The following is a 23714-nucleotide window of genomic DNA, read 5'->3' as shown; positions in this document are numbered from 1 at the left end:
AATAGAGAACATATTTAAACTTCTTGCAATTTTAAACCAAAATCCACTGATCGACCTAGAGACCTCAGATTGCAACCATTTCAAGTCCTGTAGATTTCTAAAATTGTAAGAAGTATAAATATGTTCTCTATTGTTATTTTTGACATTCCTAGTGGTGGTCCAAAGGTTTTGGAAAAAATAAATTCTTTTTTTTCTTCTTCTTTTTTTTCTTCTGTTGTTGAGTCTGATATCTCCCCATATTAGGCTCACAATGGGCCTAATATGAAGAGATATCAGACCCAACGTGAGCCTGATCTCCTATAATAGAGTTGAGAAAAAAGAAGAAAAATAAAATTTACTTTTTTCAAAACCTTTAAACAACCACTGGAAATGTCAAAAATAACAATGGAGAGCATATTTAAAATTTTTGCAATTTTAGAATATCATAGGACTTGAAATGATTACAATCTGAGGTCTCTAGGTCGATTAGTGAGTTTTGATCGAAACTCACTGATCGACCTAGAGATTTCAGATTGTAATTATTTCAGGTCCTGTAGATTTCTAAAATTGCAAGAAGTCTAAATATGTTCTCCATATTTTTGACATTCCTAGTGGTTGTTCAAAGGTTTTGAAAAAAATAAATCTTTTTTTATTGTTGGGCCTGATATCTCCCCAAATTAGGCCCACATTGGGCTTGATATGAAGAGATATCATGCCCACATTGGGCCTGATATCCTATAATAGGGTTGAGAAAAAAATTAAAAAAGAAAGAAGAAGAAAAATGAGAATTTATTTTTTCCAAAGCCCTTGGACCACTACTAGGAATGGTAAAAATAACAATGGAGAGCAAATTTAGACTTCTTACAATTTTAGAAATCTACAGGACCTGAAATGGTTGCAATCTGATGTCTCTAGGTCGATCAGTGGGTTTTAGTCCTATAGATTTTTAAAATTACAAGAAGTCTAAATATGCTCTCCATTGTTATTTTCGGCATTTCTAATGATTGTTCAAAGGTTTTGAAAAAAATAATTTTTTTTTTTTTCCTATTGTTGGGCCAGATATCTCCCCATATCAGGCTCACATTGAGCTTGATATGAAGAGTGTTTTATAACAATGGAGTGACATTGCTTCATCAAAACAATCAACATGTGCTTTACTTCTTCAACACGACCATTTTCATTGAATATTTCTTCATATAATATTTTGAAATATGTGATCTCAAGAAGGTCTCGTCACACCCTCGACCATGCATTCTCACCAAAACCAAGTAGACCAGCAATGGAACGAAAACCACAATGACCACCACTTGGCACATCTTTAGTGCCAACAACATACTCGTGGAGATGAGATGGTAGTTGATCAATATAACCAATAGTGGAAGTTGAACGCGTACGATGACGAACAATCTATTCAAAAGTGATATAAAAAAGTCAATCGCATTTGAAAAATTCAATAATTATTTAAATATATTAAAAAAATATATGTCGTTACCTTTAGCTTCTGCCTCCTCATTCTAGACAATCCTATAGGTTGTGGAAATGTCAGCCCACTAATAATTAAAATATTTTTCATTAGCGAACAACTATCTTTGATAGACTCAACATACTCAAAAGCACTCGGGTCACACTTGGTTGATTTTATTTATTTAGCTTTCGAAGTTTTGGGTCGACCATAAGTGTGAGTGTTTACCTCTAGCACTTGCAGTGAGGTTGTTGTTGGATTGACAATCTCTCTCAATGTCCTTAACATTAACAATCTCTGTGAATCATTCGCCATTAAAAAAATCATGTTAACATCACCAACCACCTCAGACCATCGACTACCAATGTCATCCCTAACATTAATCGCCTTACTTGCCTCCATATCTAACTTTCTCCAAAACTTGTCAACACTATCTAATGGGATTGGCATGCCCACCCGAGTATATTCGGCAAACACATGTGCACAAGGTAAACCACATGTCTTCCGTAATACATAACCATACAACAAAGTATCTACGCCATCGCACTTATACCCTTCATTTCATCAAAAATCTTATCCAAAGCTGTAATTGAAACTACACCTCGCAAAAACTTGAACACGGATGGTTTGTATCGATGTTGAACTACATTAATACTCTTTTCAAATGAATATTTGACTGCGGTGTGAGATAACTCAAGTAAAGAGTGAATTTTAGTCCAACACGTCTCAAAATTACTCTGACTCTATCCAAGTTGTCTCTTCAATTTTGCATGTGTACTCTCAGCCCTATTTGTCGTTGTGTTGACAAAATGCATGACATTATTTGTCTAACAAGACACAAATCTTTCTTTGAAAGGATGAATCCATTGATTTGTTATTTACTGAATAACATTTGAATGGTTTGAATAATCTTGTTGGAATCTCCTAAACAACTCATAAAATGTAGCTTCATTTTCAGCTAACATCAATACATTCCACGAAGATATAAAAGAATCCTATTTCTCCTTGGTGCGAAATCCCTTTTTGCAATTTGCTAATATATTCCTATTAATATGCCACGGACACAATAAAGGCTTTGAATTTGTAAAAGTACTTGCGAGCGCGTTCATCAATGCAATCTCTCGATCGGTTATAATTACATTGGGTAAAGATGAGTCGTCCATCAATGACCTCAAGATATGCAATGACCATAAGTAGTTATCTTCACGCTTAGACTCCAAATACACGCAAACAACGGAAAATGTCAAGTTTGTTGACGTAACAATACACTTGGAAAAGCACGCAACAGGTCAATACTCTTGGCGAGCAAAGAAAATATCCTTCACCGTGTTAGTTTTCTCACACCGCCGTGATGGTAGAAATACTTTACTCCTTCAACTTTGCCATAAGGAATTGCATTTGTGATCGACCTCTACGCTCGATTATTTTATGCTTTTGTAGTGCATTGTAAATAGTCTTCATTGTCGACTTATTTTCAGAAAATCTCTCCTTTAACACACTCAATATGTCTTTCGGTCGACTGTGGCTCTTTGACAAGTCAACCACCAACTCCTCCTCAACACGTGATAAGCGTCCAGCAAATGAGTGACCTTCCAAATACAATGTGCAAGGATAATTATGCACGCCACAAATAACATTCAAAACCCATGGCTCGTTAATGGATATTTGCATATCTTTAATTAAAAATGGGCAACCACACTTCTTTGTTCCAGTAAGTCTCTCCTTACTCACTTTTCAGATCACATTCTTTTCATCTTTCACATTCTCATATCTTTTTTCAAACAATTTCTCTTTGGGCAGACGATATTGGCCACTTCGTTCACATGCCAAAAACAACCGAGCCCGTCTCCCACTATCTCCACTGTCTGACTTTTTTACTACTACAACCATCCTATTTGCCTTTGCCACTTTTGTGCCTAAGCAACTAGTGCACCACAAGATTCAAAACATTCATTCGTAGTGAACACCATTGTATAATCCATCACTATCTCATTATTCATAGGACCAATACCACTACCCTCTGTAGAATGTGTATTTGATTTCTAATAAAAATAAAAAAAATATTATAACATTACAAATATAACTTTATAAAATGTAAAAATATGTATTGGTATTGTTCACTCGGTGTTCGCATACAAATGGATGAACATGACTCACATGTTTGGAACTAAGATACCAAACATATTTAGCTATATTCGGAAATAATCAACTAAACATATTTCGTTATGTTCGGTTTCCAAAAGTCGAACATTGCTCAGACTGTTTAGCCTGGTATGATCGAACATTGCATGTTTAAATAATTTTCAGACTGTTACAGTTCAAATCGCAATGATCCAAATATACAATTATACTACACGAACAAAATGATGAAAAAACTTATATTGTTCGTGGGAATTGGATCTTCATTGTCCATTATGTTTGATTTGTTACAAAAATGAAGTTTTGAGATATAAGATATTAGATTGTTAGGGTTTAGATAAAGAGAAAAAAAAGAGAGTAAGAGAGAGGCGGAGGGAGGAGAAAGAGGAGAGAGATATAAATTTTATAAAGAGGATGTTTTAGATATTTTACTTAAGGATATTTAAAAAAAAAATTAAGATGCGTTTAATGATCCATGGGTGTGGATAGCCGCTCCATAAAACTAATCGACCAGATAAAAGCGTGACGACCGCGTGGCTGCCATGTTCCTTATCCCCGCCTCTTCCTATTTCCCTCCATCCCCCTTTGTTTGTTCCTTGCTTCTCTCCCTTTTCGCCGATACTCTCCAATGGCTCTCCGATCCCTTTCTTCCTCCCGGTTCGTTTACCCTAGCCTCAGTGCTCCTTGCCCCCCACCGTCAAGAGCCCATTCCGTCAGAACACCAGGTTCTTCCGCTTTTCCCCCAATCTCTCTCTCTCTCTTCGATTTCACTGCACTAACTCATAGTTTATTAGTCAAATATTATTTAGTTACATTAGCATAGCCAATACAATTTAACAGAAAAAAATTGTGAATAGGCAGAGATAGCAGCTTATGGTCAGCGCATGAGTGTAGCCTTGTGGGTCAGTGACCAAGCCTAAGGTCATGAATGAGTTGTAATCAAAATATTAATAGTTTCCATGTGTAGCCGACTCGGTCTTCTACTAAGATATGCTCAGGATCTTATAGAATCTTAACCTCGAAATGTTTTTTTTTTCTATTACTTATCGCAATTGTTCAGTTTGATTAAATTAACATTTGTTTTTTCTACATTTCTTTTATATGTTTTATCACTTCTTGGCAAAAATCCTTACGGGCATTGCTTGCCAAAGTAGTCAGTTGCTATGTGGAAACAAGTAATACATTTTATTGTAAGAGGTATGACCATACATTAACTTCATCTCACTAAGAATATATATAATGTATCCAATAGAATGCAAATATCACCAGGTTCGCTACTTTTTTTTTGGATCTAACTAGTCTTTTTTGCCTTTGGAGGGTGTCACCATAGGTATGATCTTCAAGCTTGATGTTACTGATCTTAAGTGGATGTTTGACTTGGCTAGTACTAAACATCTTATCAATATTATTTCCTTGAAAAATTATAATTCGGAGCTAGTCCTATGTTTTCTATAGACAACCCCGAAAATTACAATGTTAGTCACTTGTTTTGTCAGACACTCAAATAAGCTACATATAAGAAAAATGTAATAGAGTTTTGGTAGGTTGTTGTTATTGGTTGTTAGACTGATATTTAGTCTCATTGGCCACGTTCATTTTAATGCAAGACCAACCAACCTTTAACTTTTGCATCCAGTTTAAGCTTGTCCTCTTCTTGCCGTAGAGTGTGTAGAAGATTGGGCATGTGCCTCATTTGATTTCTCTCTTTTCAGTGAGTTTAGAATTATTTGCACTCCATACCTAAGTCTAGTAGGAGTCTTCAAGAGGTATTCTTTACCCATAAGTCGCATCTGTTACTATTAGTTTTCATTAAATTTATTATATTTATGTTCTCAACTGCCAAGTCTTTTTGGAAAAGCTTGTTTTTTCCCTAACATCATAAACCATTTTAATTCTTGAATTTCTATTGCCTCTTGTAGATTATATTATATATGACCTAAAAAACTTGGTGCAAATGATCATTGTTATTAAAGGGAATTTGAAGTGGCCCTAAAGATCATGAGTGTAAGGACAGGAAGAGATTCATAAGTTCAGAGTGTAGAGTCTCTTAGATCCTACAATTTAATTAAAATATTTTAGAATTATATTTGACATTAATAATTTATTAATCTGTAAATTCTATGTGAACAATTTCAACACTATCTTTCTAATATCATGAAACATTATTAAAATAATCATATCGTAAATATATAAAATACAGTACAATTCTTAGTGTTTCATATTTATATAACAAATAAATGATGAATGATAATTATAAGATGGTTAATAATGACAATAATTAAAAAACATAAAAAGTTTTATATAATTGAAAATTTTCTCAAGATAATGACATGAAAAATTTTTTTTTACATAAATATCAATCTTTAAAATTTCTAATTATTAGAGTTATTATTCCCTAGGTAGTCCTCTCTACCTTGATATAGTTTACCATTATTTTTTTTTTTACTTCTGCACCCCATATGTTGGTATATCTATGCTTGTATCCTATATATGCATAATTTAGTCCACAACATTCTTCCTTAAGCTGGTTCAAAACTATAAAGATATCTTAGCTTGTTATAAATATAGTTAATTGTAGAATCTCTTAAAGACTTAGTGAGAAAATCAGGTCATTGATCATTTGACTAATCAAAGAAGTGTGCATTTTCTTGGATTGCATTTTTTTCTTGGACAAAGTTATTATTAATCTCAATATTTTTTATCTTCTCATAGAAGATAGAATTAGAAGAAATTTGTACAATAGCTTGATTATCATAGTTTAATTCATTGGCCCTCTTAGAATATTGCCTAGCTCAATCATTCACTATGTGAACGACTCATGTAAAAGCATAGCTCTGTATTCTCTCTACTAGATCTGGGTACAAAAGTTTGCTTCTTGTTCTTCCAAGATACCAAGTTCTCTCCAAGAAAGAACACAATACTTTGATATGGTTATCCTATGTGTTGAATATCCTACCCAATTAGTCTTGGTATACCCTTCAATATGTAGACAACCTCGGTCAAGAAATAGGAGACCTTTTCTCAGATCATTCTTGAGATATCTTGGAATTCTTAAACCTGTTTTCCAATGGTTGCGACATGGAGCCTTAAAGAGTTAACTAATTACATTTACAACGAATGAAATATCAGCCATGGAGATTGTAAGGTAGTTTTAGCTTTCCAACTAATCACCTATATTTCCTTGGATCAAATAACCACTCCCCTTATTTGAGCATCAATTTGACATTAGGATATGTGGGAGTTTCAATCATCAACTAGCTTTGCTCCTAATATACCAGCCTCCTCAAGTATGTTAGACATATATTTCCCCTAAACGATATAAATCTCTCCTCTACCAAGCATGCTAAGAAAGTACTTCAGGTTGGTAAGAATTTTAGTTTGGAGGTGTAGACTTCTTCACTTTGTCTAGAGATGTTTTCTCTTTGCTCAAAGATTAGAGATTTATCATACAAGTATACCTAAAGACATGTGGTGGGAGTAAAAAAGAGCATCATGAGGAAAAGGAATTGTGAAGAGGATTTGACTATGAATCAGGGATAAAAATACCATGCCGAATTGGTCGAAAAAGGCGAAACATTTTGTTCCGCCTACCGATCGGCACTAGCACAACACGACACTTGGCTCCGTGGCAACAGAGAGGCGTCGTGCAACCTCATGATTGCTGCGGAGGGGTCGTGGGATGTCGCGACCACAACACAGGGGCCGCGCAACCCCCACAGCCGTAGCGGAGGCGCCGTGTGACCCTCGCGGCCACGGAGGCGCCGCGTGACCTCCACGGAGGGGCCGCAAGACCCTCGCGGGGGTCAAGCCTCGCGGAGGGCCGCGTGACCCCCGCGTCCGCCGCGGAGGGGCCGCATGACCCTCGCGTTCGCCGCGAAGGGGCCGCGCGACCCTCGGGTTCGCCATGGAGGGGCCGCGCGACCCCTCGCGCGCCAGTTGCGGAGGGGCCGTGCGACCCCTCGCTCGACCCCCGCGGAGGGGTCGCGCGACCCCCGCGTCCGTTGCGGAGGGGCCGTGCGGCCGTGCAACCCCCGCGACCGCGCCGGAGTTGAGCGAACTTGCGGCCGTGTAGTCGCGAGAACGTGTCTGTGGTGAGTGTTATTTTAATTAAAGCTTAGGTTAATTACTTTAATCAGCTCCTAGTTATGATAGGGATAATATAAAGAGACTTTATTAAACCCTAATAAAATTATCTAATTAATTTATTTTAATTCTAAAAAATATGATAATTTTTTATTTATTTATCTATTTTCATATTTATTCCCTTTTTTTAAAGATTATTTTTATATTTTAAATATTTATGTTAAATATTTTATTTTTAATTAATATATTATATATTTAAAAAATACCGAAACTATATCGGCATAACGCGATACGATACCAAAATCGTATTGTTCCGGTCTAGGACCGAAACCTCGACATGGGTCAAGATATTAAACCATGCTATAAAACACAAAACAAGACATGCAATTTATAAGGTGACATGTATGGACTTCCATATGAAGTAATAGAGAGCTGTGTCTTATTAATAAGATGTTTATTTTTCCTCTCAACACCACCATTTTGTTAAGTTGTATGAGAACATGAAGATTGTTGGAGGAGATATTGGTTATAGAGAAAGGATTGAAAAACATGAGAGAAATAGAGAGAAGGGATTAAAAGACATGAGAGAAATATTCCTTAGTTAGAATGCTCTTTGAATAAGAGTGAGTAGTCATTTATGAAGATAACAAAGTATTTGGCCAAGCGTTGAGTAGACACAAACCAAAACTCTCAAACATCAAAATGTACTCAGGAAAAGGGTGTAAAAGTGTATTTATGGATACCTGGAGGAAAGGAAGATCAAACATATTTTCATAATTGACAAAACTTACATTTAAGATTTTGAACATTGGTAAACTAGGAACCATCTACTGGAAGTTCTAGAAGCTAGGAAGTACTAAACAACTATGTATTTAAAATGGAGAGAGGTCGATAAGTTCAGATGAATGTACCATAATGAAGTGATACAATCCTTAAGACTCTTAAGTCTTAACCATAATGAAGTGATACAATCCTTAAGACTCTTAAGTCTTAACCATAATGAAGTGATACAATCCATGTACTCCTAGTTTGTAAATTCTAACTAGAAACAAAATCAAGAATAAATGCTCAGAACAATTTATCTACTTATTAAGTTTTCTAACAGGTAGTAGATTTTAATGTAATTTAAGGTATCTGGAGAACCAAAGAAAGTGCTAAAGATGGTGCAGGTGTGATGTTGGCAACTCCCTGGATAGATGAGAGTTCATCTGGTAGAGTGAGTGACACTCATAAGATGAGATGTAGATATAAGATCAGACAGAAGAGAGATATTAGCAGACGTATGCTTAGAAGCTATATAATCCAACATTTTGACCCATCAATGTTTGTAATAAAAACTGATAGAAGCATCATCATCAGTTAGAGGTGACATGGACAAAGTTGACACGTTCTGAGATCTAGTAGTCTGCCACTTGAGAAAACATAGATAATCCTTAATTGGTATATCAAGGGTTGGTCTATAGGTAAGAGTATCATGCTTAAGAATGCACTTAGATTGATCCATTCCTCAAGGGATCACTTGAGAATGAAGCTGGAAGAAACAAACAACAGTCATCCGAACTTGGTAATCAGAAATTTCAACAGAACTGGAAGATCTGCTGGAAATATGACACAAAACAGATCCATTTCCATTGATTTTGGAGGTCTGAAGCAGGCTGAAACAGGTTTCAGATCTCGAGATGCAAAATCGCTGGATTGCTCTGCTGAATTATAGAAAAAGTGGAACATATTTGATTGGGGAATATGGTGGAACCAGACAACTTTGTGGCCGGAAGAAACAGATATGCAGATTCTGGAAGAAGAGAACTAAAATTATGCTGCAAGAAAAAGAATGGTGTGATCCAGAAGTTGAAATCTGGAACAATGGAGGCTGAGACGCTTGTGATGGAGAGGGCCTAGATCGTGATCCCTAAAACCAAGACAGAAAGGCTTATCAGAGTCCCTTGAGAAGTAGAGTGCATGCCCAACCAAAGGGATTAAGAGCAGCAGAAGAGGAGGAAATCACAGTTCCTGTTTTCGGACAAGAAGGAAGTGGGATGGCTCCTAGAAAGACTTGCCACAGAAAGAAGCTTTCCACCATGAAGGAGGCGTCAACCCTTGGAAAGAATCATGTGGTGGAAGATTGGACATGAAGGAAGACTCATTGGCGGGAAGCTAGTTGGCGGAGCAAAGAATTTCATCTCTAATATCATGTTAATTAAGGAAATTATTAGGGTTATTTTTTCCTAGCTAGGCTCCTGTACCTTGATATGATTTACCATTATTGTTCTTTTACATTTACACTCCTCAAATTGGTATATTTACACTTGCCTATTCTATCTATGATTTAGTTCTCAACAGTTATAATGAAAACAATATTGGAATATGCTTTGATGTATCATGATTAAATTTGTATCACAATTGAGCCTTGGTTACAATTAACTTTGAGCATGGTTGGCAAATTTGAACAATCCCTATATGGATTAGTTGAGCTGGATCGTGATTGACATTGGCCAATTGTTCCAACTGATTTCCTGGATACATTTATGAAATCAAAACAAATGTTGAAATAGCAGAAGAAACTAGATCAAATTTAAGGAGAAATCAAATGGAAATAGAGAGCAATGAGAAGGAATTAACTGACTTGATTTGAAAGAGAACCCATGAGATTATCGCTGCTTGAAACATCCATAATGATTATTGGATTCTAACTACCATCCACAAGGAGCTTATGATGACGACGATAAAAGCAAGTCAAGTGTTGCCAATGGTGTGCTTTATCTATTTGTTAGGTGGAAGGGCTATGTTTTTTTAGGCTAGCATTGGCTATCTAGCCCTTCGGGCCAACAAATCTGGGGATGACCAGCCAGGTCCACGGAAATTTCCCATCGGCTATCAGAGTAAATCCGGAAGTGCTCGCAATGGACCAACAACCCAACATCCCAAGTTTGTCATCCCACCGAAGGAAAATACCTTACAGTGCGCCGAAGCGGGGAATCGAACCGTGGGTGTTTAGGAGACTACATGGGCGCCTTGCCGTTGCACCATAACCCGGGGTGCAGGTGGAAGGGCTATAGTGGTTCAGGAACAAGTGGATATGTAATAGTCTTTTGTACTTTAAATTATGTATTGATTTGGTTGACTTAAGACTTTAGGTAACAAAATCTGATTAAATTTGATAAGTTTCAACCTAATTAAACCTATTTTACCTAATCTAATTTAATTGATTTATTAAAATCAGATTAAATATGATTAAAATTTTGTCAAATCAAAGTTATTAACTAATTTAATTTATTTATTAAAATAGATCAAATTGATGGTAAAGTATCTCTAAAACTTAAAAGAAAGTTCTATAAAATAACAGTTAGACCTATTATGTTAAGCTGAATGTTCTCGAGACATGAGCAAAATATGAGAATTGCAGAGATGAGGATGTTAAGGTTAATGTGTGGACATACGAGGATGAACTGAATAAGAAATGAAAACATTAGATGAAAAGTTGGGATTGCATTTATTCAAGGACACGTTTAAGATGATACAATCATGTATTTAGACAACCAATAAATGCTCCAGTCAGGCGGTGTGAAACTATAACAAATATGTAAATCAAATGAGTAAGAGGAAAACAAAAAAAAGACTTGGTTAATAACAATAAAACTAGGTAGGATTTATTTAAATATAGATGATGATATAGTAATGGATAGAGCCCAATGATATAGAAGAATCCATATAGCTGACTTAGTGGGATAAAGCTTGGTTGTTGTTATATTAAAACAGATCAGAATTTAAGTTAATTAAATCAGAATAATCAAATTTATTTTAACTAATTTTATTTGAGTTAAAATCCTATTTAATCAAATCAAATTTAACATCATGAAAATCATATTTATTTTAATTAAATCTGATTTGATCAAAATCCAAATTAGCTAAAGTCATATCACTTTAATTTTTTTTTAAATCAAATTGAATTAAATCTGATTTCAAAGTAGATTCAAATCAAATCAAATTAATTTAATTTAATATATTTAACTAAAATCAGGCTAATCAATTTTAATTCAATTAATTCTGATTTAATTTTATTAAAATCAAGAACCAAATATACTTACTATCTTTTTTTTTGTTTTTAAATTCTCTAGTATCAATATATAGTATTAATATTTCATGAAAAATAAGATGCATTATTCTTAGATTTTCTTTAATATCTTTTGTTTTCTTATTCATTAAACTTTTCTTTTGTTCCTTTCATCTTTTCCATTTTATTTTTATTTTCTTCATTGATTTTGATCTGAGAAAGTCGATTCCTATGTTTTTAGAACGTTTAATACAACCATTGCTCTAATACCAATACCAATACCAATACCAATACCAACAACTGTGGCCCTGAGTTCTTCGTAATGCAACTACTAAATTGTATGATGCATTCAACACTAGTGTATTGTGGAAAAAGAACTTGCCATGAGTGAATTCTTGTATTTGAGGCTTGAATTTAAACTTATGTTCCCATATACTTCTTCATTAAGGTTCAATTTTGGAGTAACAGAAACAGGTCATGCTATGTTTCTTTCATGAGCAGGAAATGCCCATAATGTAAATGTTTACACACATTTTCCCTCATGGAGTTCATCTTTTGCACCTGTATTCTCTTGCAAGAATTTGGGCAATAATAAACAACACAAGAGAAGGTTAGCATTTTTCAAATGAACCATTAAAGTAGCTGGAAGTTATCATTTCCAATGATTAAGATTTGCCATATTCTCAGAGCTGGAATCATCAAGTGTGCAACCATTGAAGAAATTGAGGCTGAGAAATCTGTGATTGAGAAGGATGCTGTATGTTGTTGTGACTATACTTCATAAGGCTGATAGTGTACTTATGATTATATCAAATGTACTCCATAAGTTCAATTTTCCAGAGAGATAGGATGGAGAAGACTATTGAAACAGTCCGAGCAAGTTTCAATGCAGTGAGAACAGGAAGAGCAAATCCTTCTATGCTTGACCGAGTTGAGGTTTGCCACTTATCTTGTAAAGGCTATTTCTGACAGAATCTACTTTCTTTTATTGTATATCATGTTTTGCTACTGTTAAATAACAGAGATAGAAATTCTTTGCATGTTTTATTTGCTAAATAAAATGAACAGCAGTTCCTATGTCTTCATTTTGAATTTTGAATTTTGAATTTTACAACCAGCCCTATTTCATTCTCTAATAAAAAAACAATTCTAAAAAGGGATCAGGGGAGTTTTCTTATCTTCTTTTTCACCAAGTAATCCTCAAAGATATTCATCCCCTGTACTTCATGTCTTTATGCTGTTTTTCAACCTACACTTTGACAGTAGTTATTATACTTCTGGATGATATAGGATCCTTTTTCCTTATCACACTGAAATTCTTTTCAATGAGACAACAGCAAAAATGCTCTTGAGTTTGTCTTCCTCCTATTTTCTTTGACTTGTTAATATATTTTGTTGTTATGAGACTTCATTTTACTTCCAGGTTGAGTACTATGGTACTCCTGTCAGCTTGAAGAGTATTGCACAAATCAATACACCAGATGGAAGCACTCTTCTTGTGCAGCCCTATGACAAATCTAGGTATATTAGTCAGTTATCCAGAATTTACTCCTTTTTTTTGTTTGTTTGTTGGGTTAGGAAAAAATTTCTATTTCTCCTGTTTAATAAGTACATAGTTCAAGCTTTATCTAGAATATGTAGTTTAGTCTCCCTATAAATGCTTGTTTGATAACTGTCATGTTATTAATAGAATGATATTGTTCCATTACTTCTAACTTGCTAAACAGTTTTCTGATAAAATTAGAGTTTCCTTCTTTTTACTCCTTGTCTCTTGAGGCACATCCTTCCTTTTCTGTCCTCATTATAGAAACCATTCTTGTTAAAAAAAGTTTGCTATTTTTTCCTACATTACTTTCTATAATGCCGGTGATACTGCCTCCATATAGCCATTGTGCAGAATGTGACTTTTATGGCTTCATACGGAATCTTTTGTGCACATAATTTTCTTGTTACCCATCCATCAACTGCAACCTGCTCCCTAGTGGAGTGTGCTCTCTTACAATACTAGGTTGCTTTTTTGCATAACCTCCATATTGCAGGTCCTGTACAAGTATCCAAACTTCTATCATAAGAATTAGCATTAACCAGGCCCAAGCCCAGAGCTAGTCTAGCATGATTTGGACTAAAATATTTGGCAGTCTATAATGTGGAAACATAAAATAGGTGGCAATAGAAAAAAAAAGAAAAGGAAGAAGAAAGGTGTAATGCAAAACCTTCATCATTGAATTATTTTGGGAAGAAGAAGAATGGTGTGATAATAAGGCTTCATGGTTGGTGTGATCATGAAGAAGAAAGGTGTAATAAAAAATATCAACATGTAAAAAACAGTAAGATAACAATTCACTAAGAAAACATTGATCTTAAAGTCTTCTTTGCCATCATGATTAAGCCATGTTTCTTGTAACTATTTAGGGTTTAGTACATGGATCCCATCCATCCTTTGAGATCTATACAAGGCTGCACCGCTGGTTAAATTCCATTCACTTTAACGAAAAATAATCTCAAGATCAAAAAACACATTTTTTCAAGCCCAAAATCCCCCCCTCTAATTTCATAACTTGTTCATCTTTTTTTTTTTCCTTTCCATCTTTTTATCTATTAATTATAAAATGAGATTACTCACCTTCTTTCTCTTCTGCCATCTCTTTGCTCATGGTAATTTCATGGTTTAAAATGTCATTTGGTGTCGGTTGTGTTGACCAACATGTGGAACAACCAATACTCATGAGCCATGAGATCTTCACATGCACGACACACGGCTCCTCTCCTCTCCCTTCCAACTCCCCTGCTTCCCCCTTCTCCAAGCAAGTGCCTTAGCACATTTTTCATCACGCATGCATCATCAATGATAGCATCACATGGTAATCTTGTAGAATCGCCGTATCATGCAACTCTATTAGTTCCTCCTCCTCCCTTCGTGTCGGCATTAAAACCATACTAAAATCCAAGCTCCTCCATCAGCGCCAACTCTTTGGTGCCAAAATTACACAAAAACCTAGTTGACACACGTAAGCCATTATGTCCTACTCTTCTTCTTGTGAAACCGACATAGCAGCGCTCCTTTGTCCTTCTCCACCTTTGGCACATCATCGACATGATACAACACTGATGACATCGTCTCAAGCCACCAGGAACTAAAATATCGGCTCGACTCATGATTTCAATCTTTTGGTTAATTTCAAACTTTTAATTTTTTTTCCTTGATATCTTCCATCTCTCTTAGAATATATATAAAAAAACTTCCTATCAACATCTCGCTAGAGGTCATTTTCAAACTTTTATTTTCTCTCCTTTGATACCTTCCATCTCTTTTAGAATATTATAATAAAAAAAATCTTCTATCAACATTTCTCCTCTATTCCTTTGCAAAGATGTTGGGACCTTCTACATTTTGTCAGCAACCATCCCATACATTCTCTCCATTGATTGCAACCTTAAGAGATTGATTAGTTATTTCTCAATTCTAATAATCCCCTTTGTCTTCTCTTGAGTACATGAAAGAACTTTCATTCTTTTTTCTCTTTTCTTTTTCAGCATCTTCTGCTTCCCTTCCAAAGTAATATTAGGCTTCTTTCTTCTAATATTTCCTTACCTTTTAATTCTTTTACAAGTATTTATTGAAATTCTAATCATTTTTTTATTCTAACCTTTGGATTTGTTCCTTGCATACTTTATATCCCTTCTATATAGTTAATTTGAAGGAAAGTTAAAGAAAAAGCTCTTTTGAAGCACAAATCAAGTCACAAACTTCAGCATCACATATCTAAAAGCTCTCAACCATTGCATTAATACAAAGTCTTCTCCTTGGCATCGCTGTAGGATTTTTCCTTTTTTGTTTTCTTCTTCATGTAACAAACTAGACATTTATCAATATTTAGACTCCAAGTTGAGAGGGTATATTAAAGTGGAATATATAGTAAAGTCACAGATAGGGCGGTTATTGCATTATAGATTGTGTGGAAGTTTTTTTCTTCCAATTTTCTTTTCTAATTGTAAAATTTCATATACTATTTGTAACTTTCAGCTTAAAAACTATTGAGAAGGCAATAGTAAGTTCTGACATTGGTTTAACACCAAACAATGATGGAGAGGTGATACGACTAAGCATCCCTCAATTGACATCTGAGCGGAGAAAGGTTGGTTTGATTTTTTATAACTTTTACTGATTTCACATATTTTATATTTAGAAAGTTATTCATGAGAAGAATACTTGGAAACATATATTCTTCAAAGATGCTTTATTGCGATACCTGTTGCTGTCTCTTCATTCCCTCTTCTACCTGGTTACAGACTTATCTTGTGTTTGTTATGTTTTTCTTTGCAGATTAATATTATTCATGAATTTATTTTTAGATAGTTAAGTTCTCGTTGATTCACAAATTGTCTTTTGATTCTGCTTTACTTTATTTATAACCTCATGTAATTTGTATAAGTACAATAAAGAACATTAGTTGATTTGCAATGATTGAGGAGGGAAGGGATGAGCAAGTGCTCGTGTACAACAAGGATGATCGAGCATACCACTTTGGAGAACATAGAACTATAAATATGCTCTCTTCTCCTTCCTTTCTTCTTCTTCTTCCTCCGTCTCTTCCTCTTCTTTATCCTCCTCTTCCTTCCTGTCCTCTTGATTTTGGACATCACCATCTCATATTGACATGTAGATTAGTACTAAACCCATCTCATTCAAGTCCAACACTGAAGCCCTGATACAGAATAAGATTTCTAAACTTGATCTAAGCTATGCTTTGTACACTTGTACTCCTTGTTTTACGAAATAAAAACTGTTATTGGAGTTTCTTTATTTTGGATTATAGAATTTACTGAATTAAACTGTTGGAGTTTTTTTTTCTTTGTGTGTAGTGTATGACTTCATCCTTAGCAGAATATTTGCAAATCTGTATATTCTGCTCTGCTTGTATCTCTTAAGCTCAGTTAGGGTTTCTTTAAAAGGATTTAGATTTAGTTTGAACTTGGAAGAGTGTTTAGATTTAAAATGTTGTTTAGATTTATTTGGGAGTTTATTTAGATTTTTTTAAAAGTTGTTTAAATTTATTTGGGAAGTTACAGTCCTTAGATAACTAACTCGTAATTTTATGAAGAATAAGTCTCACTGCTGACCTATAAAAGAGGATAGGATCTCTCATATTAGATCATCTTTCAGTTAATAATGTTTTCCCTCTTTCAGTGGACAAGTGTTCCTCGTGCTACTTCAATTGTTATTAAAGCCAAATTTGTGTTCGGTCTCTATTTCTCAATTCTTTCCCACATTGTTCACAGTTGGACCACCAAGCATTGTTTGCTTCCTGAGCCTGTCAGATCAGTAAACCCATAGTACATCTTAGTACTGCCTGAGTTTTCAAAACGTGCTTATGAGGAACCTGGAACCCAGTAAACATTGGCTTTCTCTTCCAAACATTTGCACAGCCTTTCTGTCAAATTTAACTAATAGATGCAAACATCTTGATTGTTTGTTAACTTGGCATTCAAAATTTTACAAGGAACTATCAGCCTTATGATTGCCAAGATCCTCAAGTCAGATCATCAGTGTTCTTCAAAGGAACCATTAGTTAATTAGAGTGAAAAGTCACAGTAAATAAAAGTTTGTGACATCTTTCAATTTATCTTCACTTAGTTTTGCTGTTCAATATCAAACATGTTTTTTCTAAATCCATTTGTCAATCTCATCATGATCTTCTTGAAGTTGTATTTTTCCCAATTATTTGAGACAGTTGTGCTTTTCCTAACTATTTAAGATCGGTTATATGAATCTTATCCCTCAATTGACCTCCATACAGTTGGGTTATGCCGTTAATAAATTAATTTCGTAGCCTAAGCTTATTTATTTTATAACTTATAACATCAGAAAACTTTTTGTGCTCCATTCCTTCTCACTCAAATTATTCTTCTCGCTGACCTGATTTATCTGCTAATTTGATGTTTATGTCACTCCGATGTTGGTTCAGGAACTATCCAAAGTTGTTACCAAACTTGCCGAGGAAGGAAAGGTAATGGAGAATTTCTTTTCTTGGCATATGCTTTGCTGATAGTGGCATACCAAGTAGTTCTTTTAATTTCACAATTTCTAGTAGGTTATATCCCCAACTATGAATACCACTAGTCTGTAATTTTAGACAGTCTAGTTGGTTGTCTACATTTTTATAATTATCAATATTTCTCTTGCCAACTGTTCTGAACTTTGGTAGCTTAATGCCTTAACAAGCGATTCATATTGTTGACATGAGTTCATCTTTGCTTCTTTTTTTCCATGGATTAGTCTCTAGTCTGTCAATTATGTGTTGCTTCATTTGGGTTAGAGTAGGGTCGTGAGTTACTGTTTTTTTTTATAGTTTTATTCTATTTTTTATTTTTTGGTGATGTATTGAGATGGGGTAACTCTGTCCATATGTTTCTTTCGCAATATTATTCTCTCTCGCCGTAATGCAAAAAAGGGTAATGTATAAGGATGCATTGGGCATTTTGGAATGATTTTTTAAGGTCCTTAACAGTTAAGATTGCAGCTTAACAAGCCAATCAACTGACTGGGGTGACTCTATGTAACAATGAATTTGCCACTAATTATTTTTTTTACTCAACATAGACATTGCATAAAATATACGCACAATTTCTCATCTAATCTTTAATCTGGATTTGTTTATCCTTGGAACCTGATTTGAAAGATCAATTCAAATCTAGCACTTGTACGAATTTTCTGTTTCACTTTGCTTAACAAGAGAACAAGATTTGCAGTCTTACAATGATAACTTTAGAGTAACACGAAACTAATGCAATATAATGTCTATTTATTGAATCTATTTAGCAGTTACCACCATGATTGTTTGTATAAAAGGAAATGAGGCTCTCACAGTTAATCATTTTCAGGACACTGTTTATGTTTTGTGATGGCTTGATGGTATCTTTGTGCTTTGGCAGGTTGCAGTAAGAAATATACGAAGAGATGCAAATAAAGCTTACGAGAAACTTGAGAAAGTTTGTGTTATTGGACTCTTAGCAACGAAAACTTTTGACTTGAGCTCATTTGTGGACATCTAATATACATTTTTCTTAATATCTTTCAGGAGAAGAAACTATCTGAAGATAATGTTAAAGATTTGTCAAGTGATCTTCAAGTATGTTGTGTGTCACTATACATCTGAAATGTGGCTATTTGTCAGACTGTTTCTTATATTTAAACAATTCTAGGTAATTTTGCCCTTTGAAATGCCTATCAGAATATGTGCTTATGAAATTTCTGTACCCTCTGTCTAATCATTTTTCAGAAAATGACTGATGAGTACATGAAGAAGATTGAGGTCGTCCAAAAACAGAAGGAAAAGGTAGTCTGATCACTGCCAATCAAGTTTCATTAGTGTATGCATGGAAAATAGATGCTTTTCTTCACATATCCACTATCACCAAAACATTTTAGATGTATTCACAAATAGCCGTTGCTCAATTTACTTTATTAGTTTGACCATTCTAAATGAACTCGTTTTGACAAAGTATCATAGTATCTGAGCCTACAAAATATGAAGTTTTTTTTTTTGTTTTTAAATCTGCTTTTTCTTTGACAGCGTTGTCTTCTCTCAAGCTGCCTTGATTTCGCGTAACGTTGTTTGTGTTCTTACAGGAACTGTTAACAGTCTAGTGCCCAACAAACCATGTGCATCTATTAACTTCTTTTGCTGGCGATCATACTTCACCGAATTTATGGCGGTCTTAATTCTTTTCCGTGTGTACAAAGTCTCTTTCGAACTACTGATCATGGTTCTATTAGGACTTGAAGATCGGCATTGCATTTGATGCCGTGAATTCTGTTTTGTGATTTCATCTTTTTTGATTTAGTGCATGATCAAAGTATTGTCCTTGAAGAACTTATCAGCTGTATCATAAAAATATGTTATACATGAATGACGAATAAATAACAAATAGAAATAAACAAATATAATATAAATACATGTGAAAAAGACAAGTTTATCCACGGTCAAGATACTAAATAAGTCAAAAATCCCACCTACCAAATTAATTCCTTTTAAAGCTTAATTTTTAAATTTACTTGAATATCTAAATTATAAAAAAACTAAAACAATGATTATAATGTTTTTTTTTTAAATTCAAATTTTAGTTCTTCGATTCCCCCGTTCCAATCCGTCTTCAAAAATATTTTATATCAATATTTTTATGATTTATTTTAAATATATAATCGATTGAGATATTAATTTTAGACCCTTAGAACAAATTTATTACATTCTTTATAATTACGTATTGTTATCAGTTGACTGACGCACGTAGTTGATTAGAATTTATAAATAGAATATAAAAAATTTAAGAGTAGATCGTAAAGGTCAACTGTTCATATAATAGTCGATTGAGTTATATCATTCATTTGTCGACTAGTACTAAATATTTAAAGAAGTAGTTGGGATACTTGGAAAAATTGACTATTCAAATTTATTTCCTTTTCTTCCCCGCCACGTGCCTGCGCCGCGCCCTTTTTTTTTTCTATATATATTTATATATATACGTGTGCTTCGCTTCAGTCTCACCACCTCCATCTGGCCAACAATGGGCGACATGTCCAAGAGGAACTGCTGCTGGTACGAAGAGGAGATCGAGCAGAATCTGAGATGGTGCTTTGCTCTCAACAGGTTCATCGATCGCTCACCTTAATTTTTCCTCGATCTTTAACCTTTCCTAATCCTCCTCCTCCTCCTCCTCTGCGATCTTTTATTGCTTGGCAGCATCCTGCACACCGGCTCATCTCAGTATCAGGACATCGCTTTGCTCGACACCAAGCCATTCGGGAAGGTCAGTGCGCTCCGGCCGGCAGCCGCGCGAGCGGCGTGCACAATTTTTTATGCATAATTCATCGATCGATCTCCACTTCTTGATTGGTTAGTGCAGGTTCTTGTTCTTGACGGGAAGCTTCAGAGTGCAGAAATGGATGAGTTCATTTACCACGAGTCTCTCGTTCACCCTGCCCTCCTCCATCACCCCAAGTAATTAATTAATTAATTAATTAAATACTTCACACACGCACGGTTTTACTTTTCTATTTTATCTTTAATTATGTTCGATATATCTATCTTCAGTCCCAAGAACGTATTCATCATGGGGGGAGGTGAGGGTTCCACAGCAAGGGAAATCCTGAGGCACTGCACGGTGGAGATGGTGACCATGTGCGACATAGACGAGGTATACATATATTCCTGTTAATTAAACAATGAAAGATCTGAATAGATAAAATTGACAGGAAGTGGTAGATTTCTGCAAGTCTCATCTTCTTGCCAATAAAGGGGCCTTCTTTGATCCTAGACTCCATGTCGTAATCAATGATGCAAGGTAACTCATTCATTAATTAGCAAGTAATCAAGTAATTAAACGAGTGTTTTGGTAATTATGGAAAAGAGCTGAGTTGGAAAAGAGAAAGGACCAGTTTGATGTGATCGTAGGAGACTTGGCTGACCCTATTGAAGGAGGACCATGCTACAAACTGTACACCAAGTCCTTCTACGAGGGGACCCTAAAGCCCAGGCTCAAGGAGGGTGGAATCTTTGTCACACAGGTCTGAAGGATGCATGATTCAAAACAAACAGAGTTTTGAAATGAAAAATAACGAGTGTTTTTTCTTTCCCTTTTTTTGTCTGTTCTAGGCAGGACCAGCAGGAATCTTTTCTCATACAGAAGTGTTTTCTTGCATCTACAACACACTCAGACATGTTTTCAGATGTAATACACAAACTTTCACCTTTTCTCTTCATATTTTTGGTATCGTCTATCTACTTTTTACCATAGCTCTTTTTGCTCTGAAAGCTTAACATTTCTTTGCAGATGTTGTGCCTTACTCTGCTCATGTACCTTCTTATGCTGATACATGGGGTTGGGTCATGGTTAGATATATAATTGACATTCTTATACAGTGCAATTAGTTCGACTGAACTATCTGAAAATATACCTTCTGATGTTTACAGGCATCTGAGTCACCACTGGATCTAGATGCTGAGAAGTTTGACGTGAGGATTAGGCAGAGGATTGAAGGAGAAAACAGATTCCTTGATGGCAAGACCTTTGCCTCAGCTTCCATCTTGAGCAAAGCTGTGAGGAAATCGTAAGCAATTAATTCTTACAGATCTGAGTAGTTAATTACTTAGTTAGATGCTAATCCTTTTTGGTTTTTGATCAGGTTGGCAAAGGAAACCCAACTGTACACTGAAGGATCAGCCAAGTTCATTTATGGCCATGGAAACTGCAATGATACTCGAGCTTGAGACTCGGCTTGAAGACCAAAGATGAAAAAGATGGCCATGTTTAAGTCTCAAAGTTGTGACAGAATAAAATTGTGGCTTCACTGACGACTACTGTACGTTTTTCTCCTGTTTGGTTTCTTTGGTCGACTGAATTGAGGATCGTGATTTCCAGTTATAGATTTTGTTTTGGGAGAAGCATAAAAACTTGTTGATGCTTGCCTCTTGCAAAGCAAGTTTGTAGGCGACAATATGATGTGTCTAAAGTGAAAGAGTAATCCGAAACATCCAACTAAGTCAATGATGCATCTACAAGATCTAGTTATCAATCATCTATAAGGCTACAATGGCATACGAAGGCCTAATTTGAATCCAACTCCAAAGCCATTGTTCTTTACTTGCCGCCGGATAAATTCCTACAAGTACAGCAGAATGATCTTCAGGGATCGGGCAACAATCATAATCTCATCTCAATGGGGAAGAGAAGAGGAAGGAGAGCATGCTTAATTCAACATATCCAATTGAATCAAATCCCCTCCTCTTATACCTTGACCCATCCCGGTGGGGGACCATCCACATAAAAGACTTATAACCAGTTAACAATCCATTAATGTTAACGAATCGGTTTATTGAATTTACACAATTAATGCACATCGAATAGCATAAACCCCCTTCATGCGTTATGCACTAGATCACTTAATTGAGATTTTATTCCTTAATGGCAATTGTTGTGTATGTTGTTAATCGTGTATTAGCCCACCAAATGGAGACTTAATCTTTCATAAAGTACACATAATATAGTATGCATACCATGAGTTTGGGTAAGCATCTTTAGCTCTTAGTTGTGTTTGTCTATGGTAAGGATTTTAAAATATATATTTAAAAAACTCTTCTTTGTTTTAGATCTACCTAAAGAATACTACAGTCTATTAAAGAATATTTTCTAGAATATTTTCTTAGTGAAATTTTCCAGAATATTTTCTTAGTTTGTTTATTTATTGATTTCTTGGTATTTTAGGGTTTTTTTTTTTTCTATTTTACATTTGTAATAGTATTTATATACTGCACATATCATTAATAAAGTTTTGTGCATTTAACTCTCAACATGATATCATAGTACTAAGCTTAACATTAATTTTTTTTTTCCCGCAAATCCTAGTTGTGCACCATTGTAGCCACCACCCATTATGATCACCGTTGTCGCTATCATTCGTCGGCTGCCTCTCACGAATGTTCTTGATTCATCCTCTAATCTTGTGGTTCTCAACGTCAATGCTTAGACATCGTTAAAACTCACCACCTCCAATTATTCTGCTTTGCGCTTACAGTTCATATCTCTTATATTCTAGTATGACTTACTGAGATTTGTTGATGGCTTGCGTCTCTGCCTCCTTGCGTAGATAATGCCTATAGACACCACGCTTCCTCAGGCGAATCTTGATCATATTCTCTAGCTTCGCCAGGATTAACTTCTCCTCAATGCTATTGTTGGATCAATGTCTCCAACTCTTATGCAGTTTATTTCTGCATCCACTTCATCTAGAGACTTGTGGTAGATGCTGGAGAAAACCTACACTATTTCCTCATGTGGCATGATTATGACTCATCGTTAAAACCTTACAAGCCCTCACCATAGTAACAGATATATCACTGATTATATGTAAGACATCAAAAGAAACATTGATGCTCTTGCGCTTATGAATGTCAAAGTTGACTTTGATGAGATCTCTATTCATGTTACAATAATCTTGAGACT

The 23714-nt window shown here is 35.1% G+C and overlaps 2 protein-coding genes across 4 annotated transcripts; both read left to right on the top strand.

The window, feature by feature from the left end:
- Positions 1–4108: 4108 nt before the first annotated feature.
- On the top strand, positions 4109–19588 carry LOC122005638 (ribosome-recycling factor, chloroplastic-like). Of its 2 annotated transcripts, XM_042560756.1 has the most exons (11): positions 4110–4305; positions 12216–12324; positions 12402–12471; positions 12555–12650; positions 13138–13235; positions 15739–15850; positions 17681–17722; positions 18648–18704; positions 18794–18844; positions 18995–19051; positions 19345–19588. In XM_042560756.1, exons 1-11 carry the CDS (start codon positions 4209–4211, stop codon positions 19360–19362), a joined length of 807 nt encoding a protein of 268 aa, XP_042416690.1. In that variant the 5' UTR covers positions 4110–4208; the 3' UTR covers positions 19363–19588. The 2 variants fall into 2 exon arrangements, with proteins under 2 accessions (XP_042416691.1, XP_042416690.1); XM_042560757.1 differs by lacking the exon at positions 17681–17722 and having other exon boundaries at positions 4109–4305.
- A 658-nt stretch (positions 19589–20246) lies between these two features.
- LOC122003668 (thermospermine synthase ACAULIS5-like) lies at positions 20247–22159 on the top strand. 2 transcript variants are annotated; one of them, XM_042558748.1, is made up of 10 exons: positions 20247–20362; positions 20456–20522; positions 20619–20713; positions 20807–20909; positions 20968–21056; positions 21123–21279; positions 21368–21443; positions 21546–21604; positions 21686–21811; positions 21898–22159. In XM_042558748.1, the coding sequence occupies exons 1-10, from the start codon at positions 20280–20282 to the stop codon at positions 21925–21927; spliced, it is 885 nt and encodes a 294-aa protein (XP_042414682.1). In that variant the 5' UTR covers positions 20247–20279; the 3' UTR covers positions 21928–22159. The 2 variants fall into 2 exon arrangements, with proteins under 2 accessions (XP_042414682.1, XP_042414681.1); XM_042558747.1 differs by having other exon boundaries at positions 21686–21822.
- Positions 22160–23714: the final 1555 nt, after the last annotated feature.

This window comes from Zingiber officinale, chromosome 7B, assembly GCF_018446385.1.
Source record: "Zingiber officinale cultivar Zhangliang chromosome 7B, Zo_v1.1, whole genome shotgun sequence".
Lineage (NCBI taxonomy): Eukaryota > Viridiplantae > Streptophyta > Magnoliopsida > Zingiberales > Zingiberaceae > Zingiber > Zingiber officinale.
Note: the sequence above shows the minus strand (reverse complement) of the source record. Positions and strands in the feature narration are given on the sequence as shown.

What these genes read in the sequence shown, in the direction of transcription:
- LOC122005638 (XM_042560756.1), top strand. Translation starts at nt 4,209, where the DNA reads ATGGCTCTCCGATCCCTTTCTTCCTCCCGGTTCGTTTACCCTAGCCTC. An exon ending in TGACATCTGAGCGGAGAAAG is followed by an intron (nt 15,851 to 17,680) that starts GTTGGTTTGATT and finishes ATGTTGGTTCAG; the next exon opens with GAACTATCCAAAGTTGTTAC. An exon ending in ATTTGTCAAGTGATCTTCAA is followed by an intron (nt 18,845 to 18,994) that starts GTATGTTGTGTG and finishes ATCATTTTTCAG; the next exon opens with AAAATGACTGATGAGTACAT.
- LOC122003668 (XM_042558747.1), top strand. Translation starts at nt 20,280, where the DNA reads ATGGGCGACATGTCCAAGAGGAACTGCTGCTGGTACGAAGAGGAGATC. An exon ending in ACACCAAGCCATTCGGGAAG is followed by an intron (nt 20,523 to 20,618) that starts GTCAGTGCGCTC and finishes TGGTTAGTGCAG; the next exon opens with GTTCTTGTTCTTGACGGGAA. An exon ending in AGCAAAGCTGTGAGGAAATC is followed by an intron (nt 21,823 to 21,897) that starts GTAAGCAATTAA and finishes GTTTTTGATCAG; the next exon opens with GTTGGCAAAGGAAACCCAAC.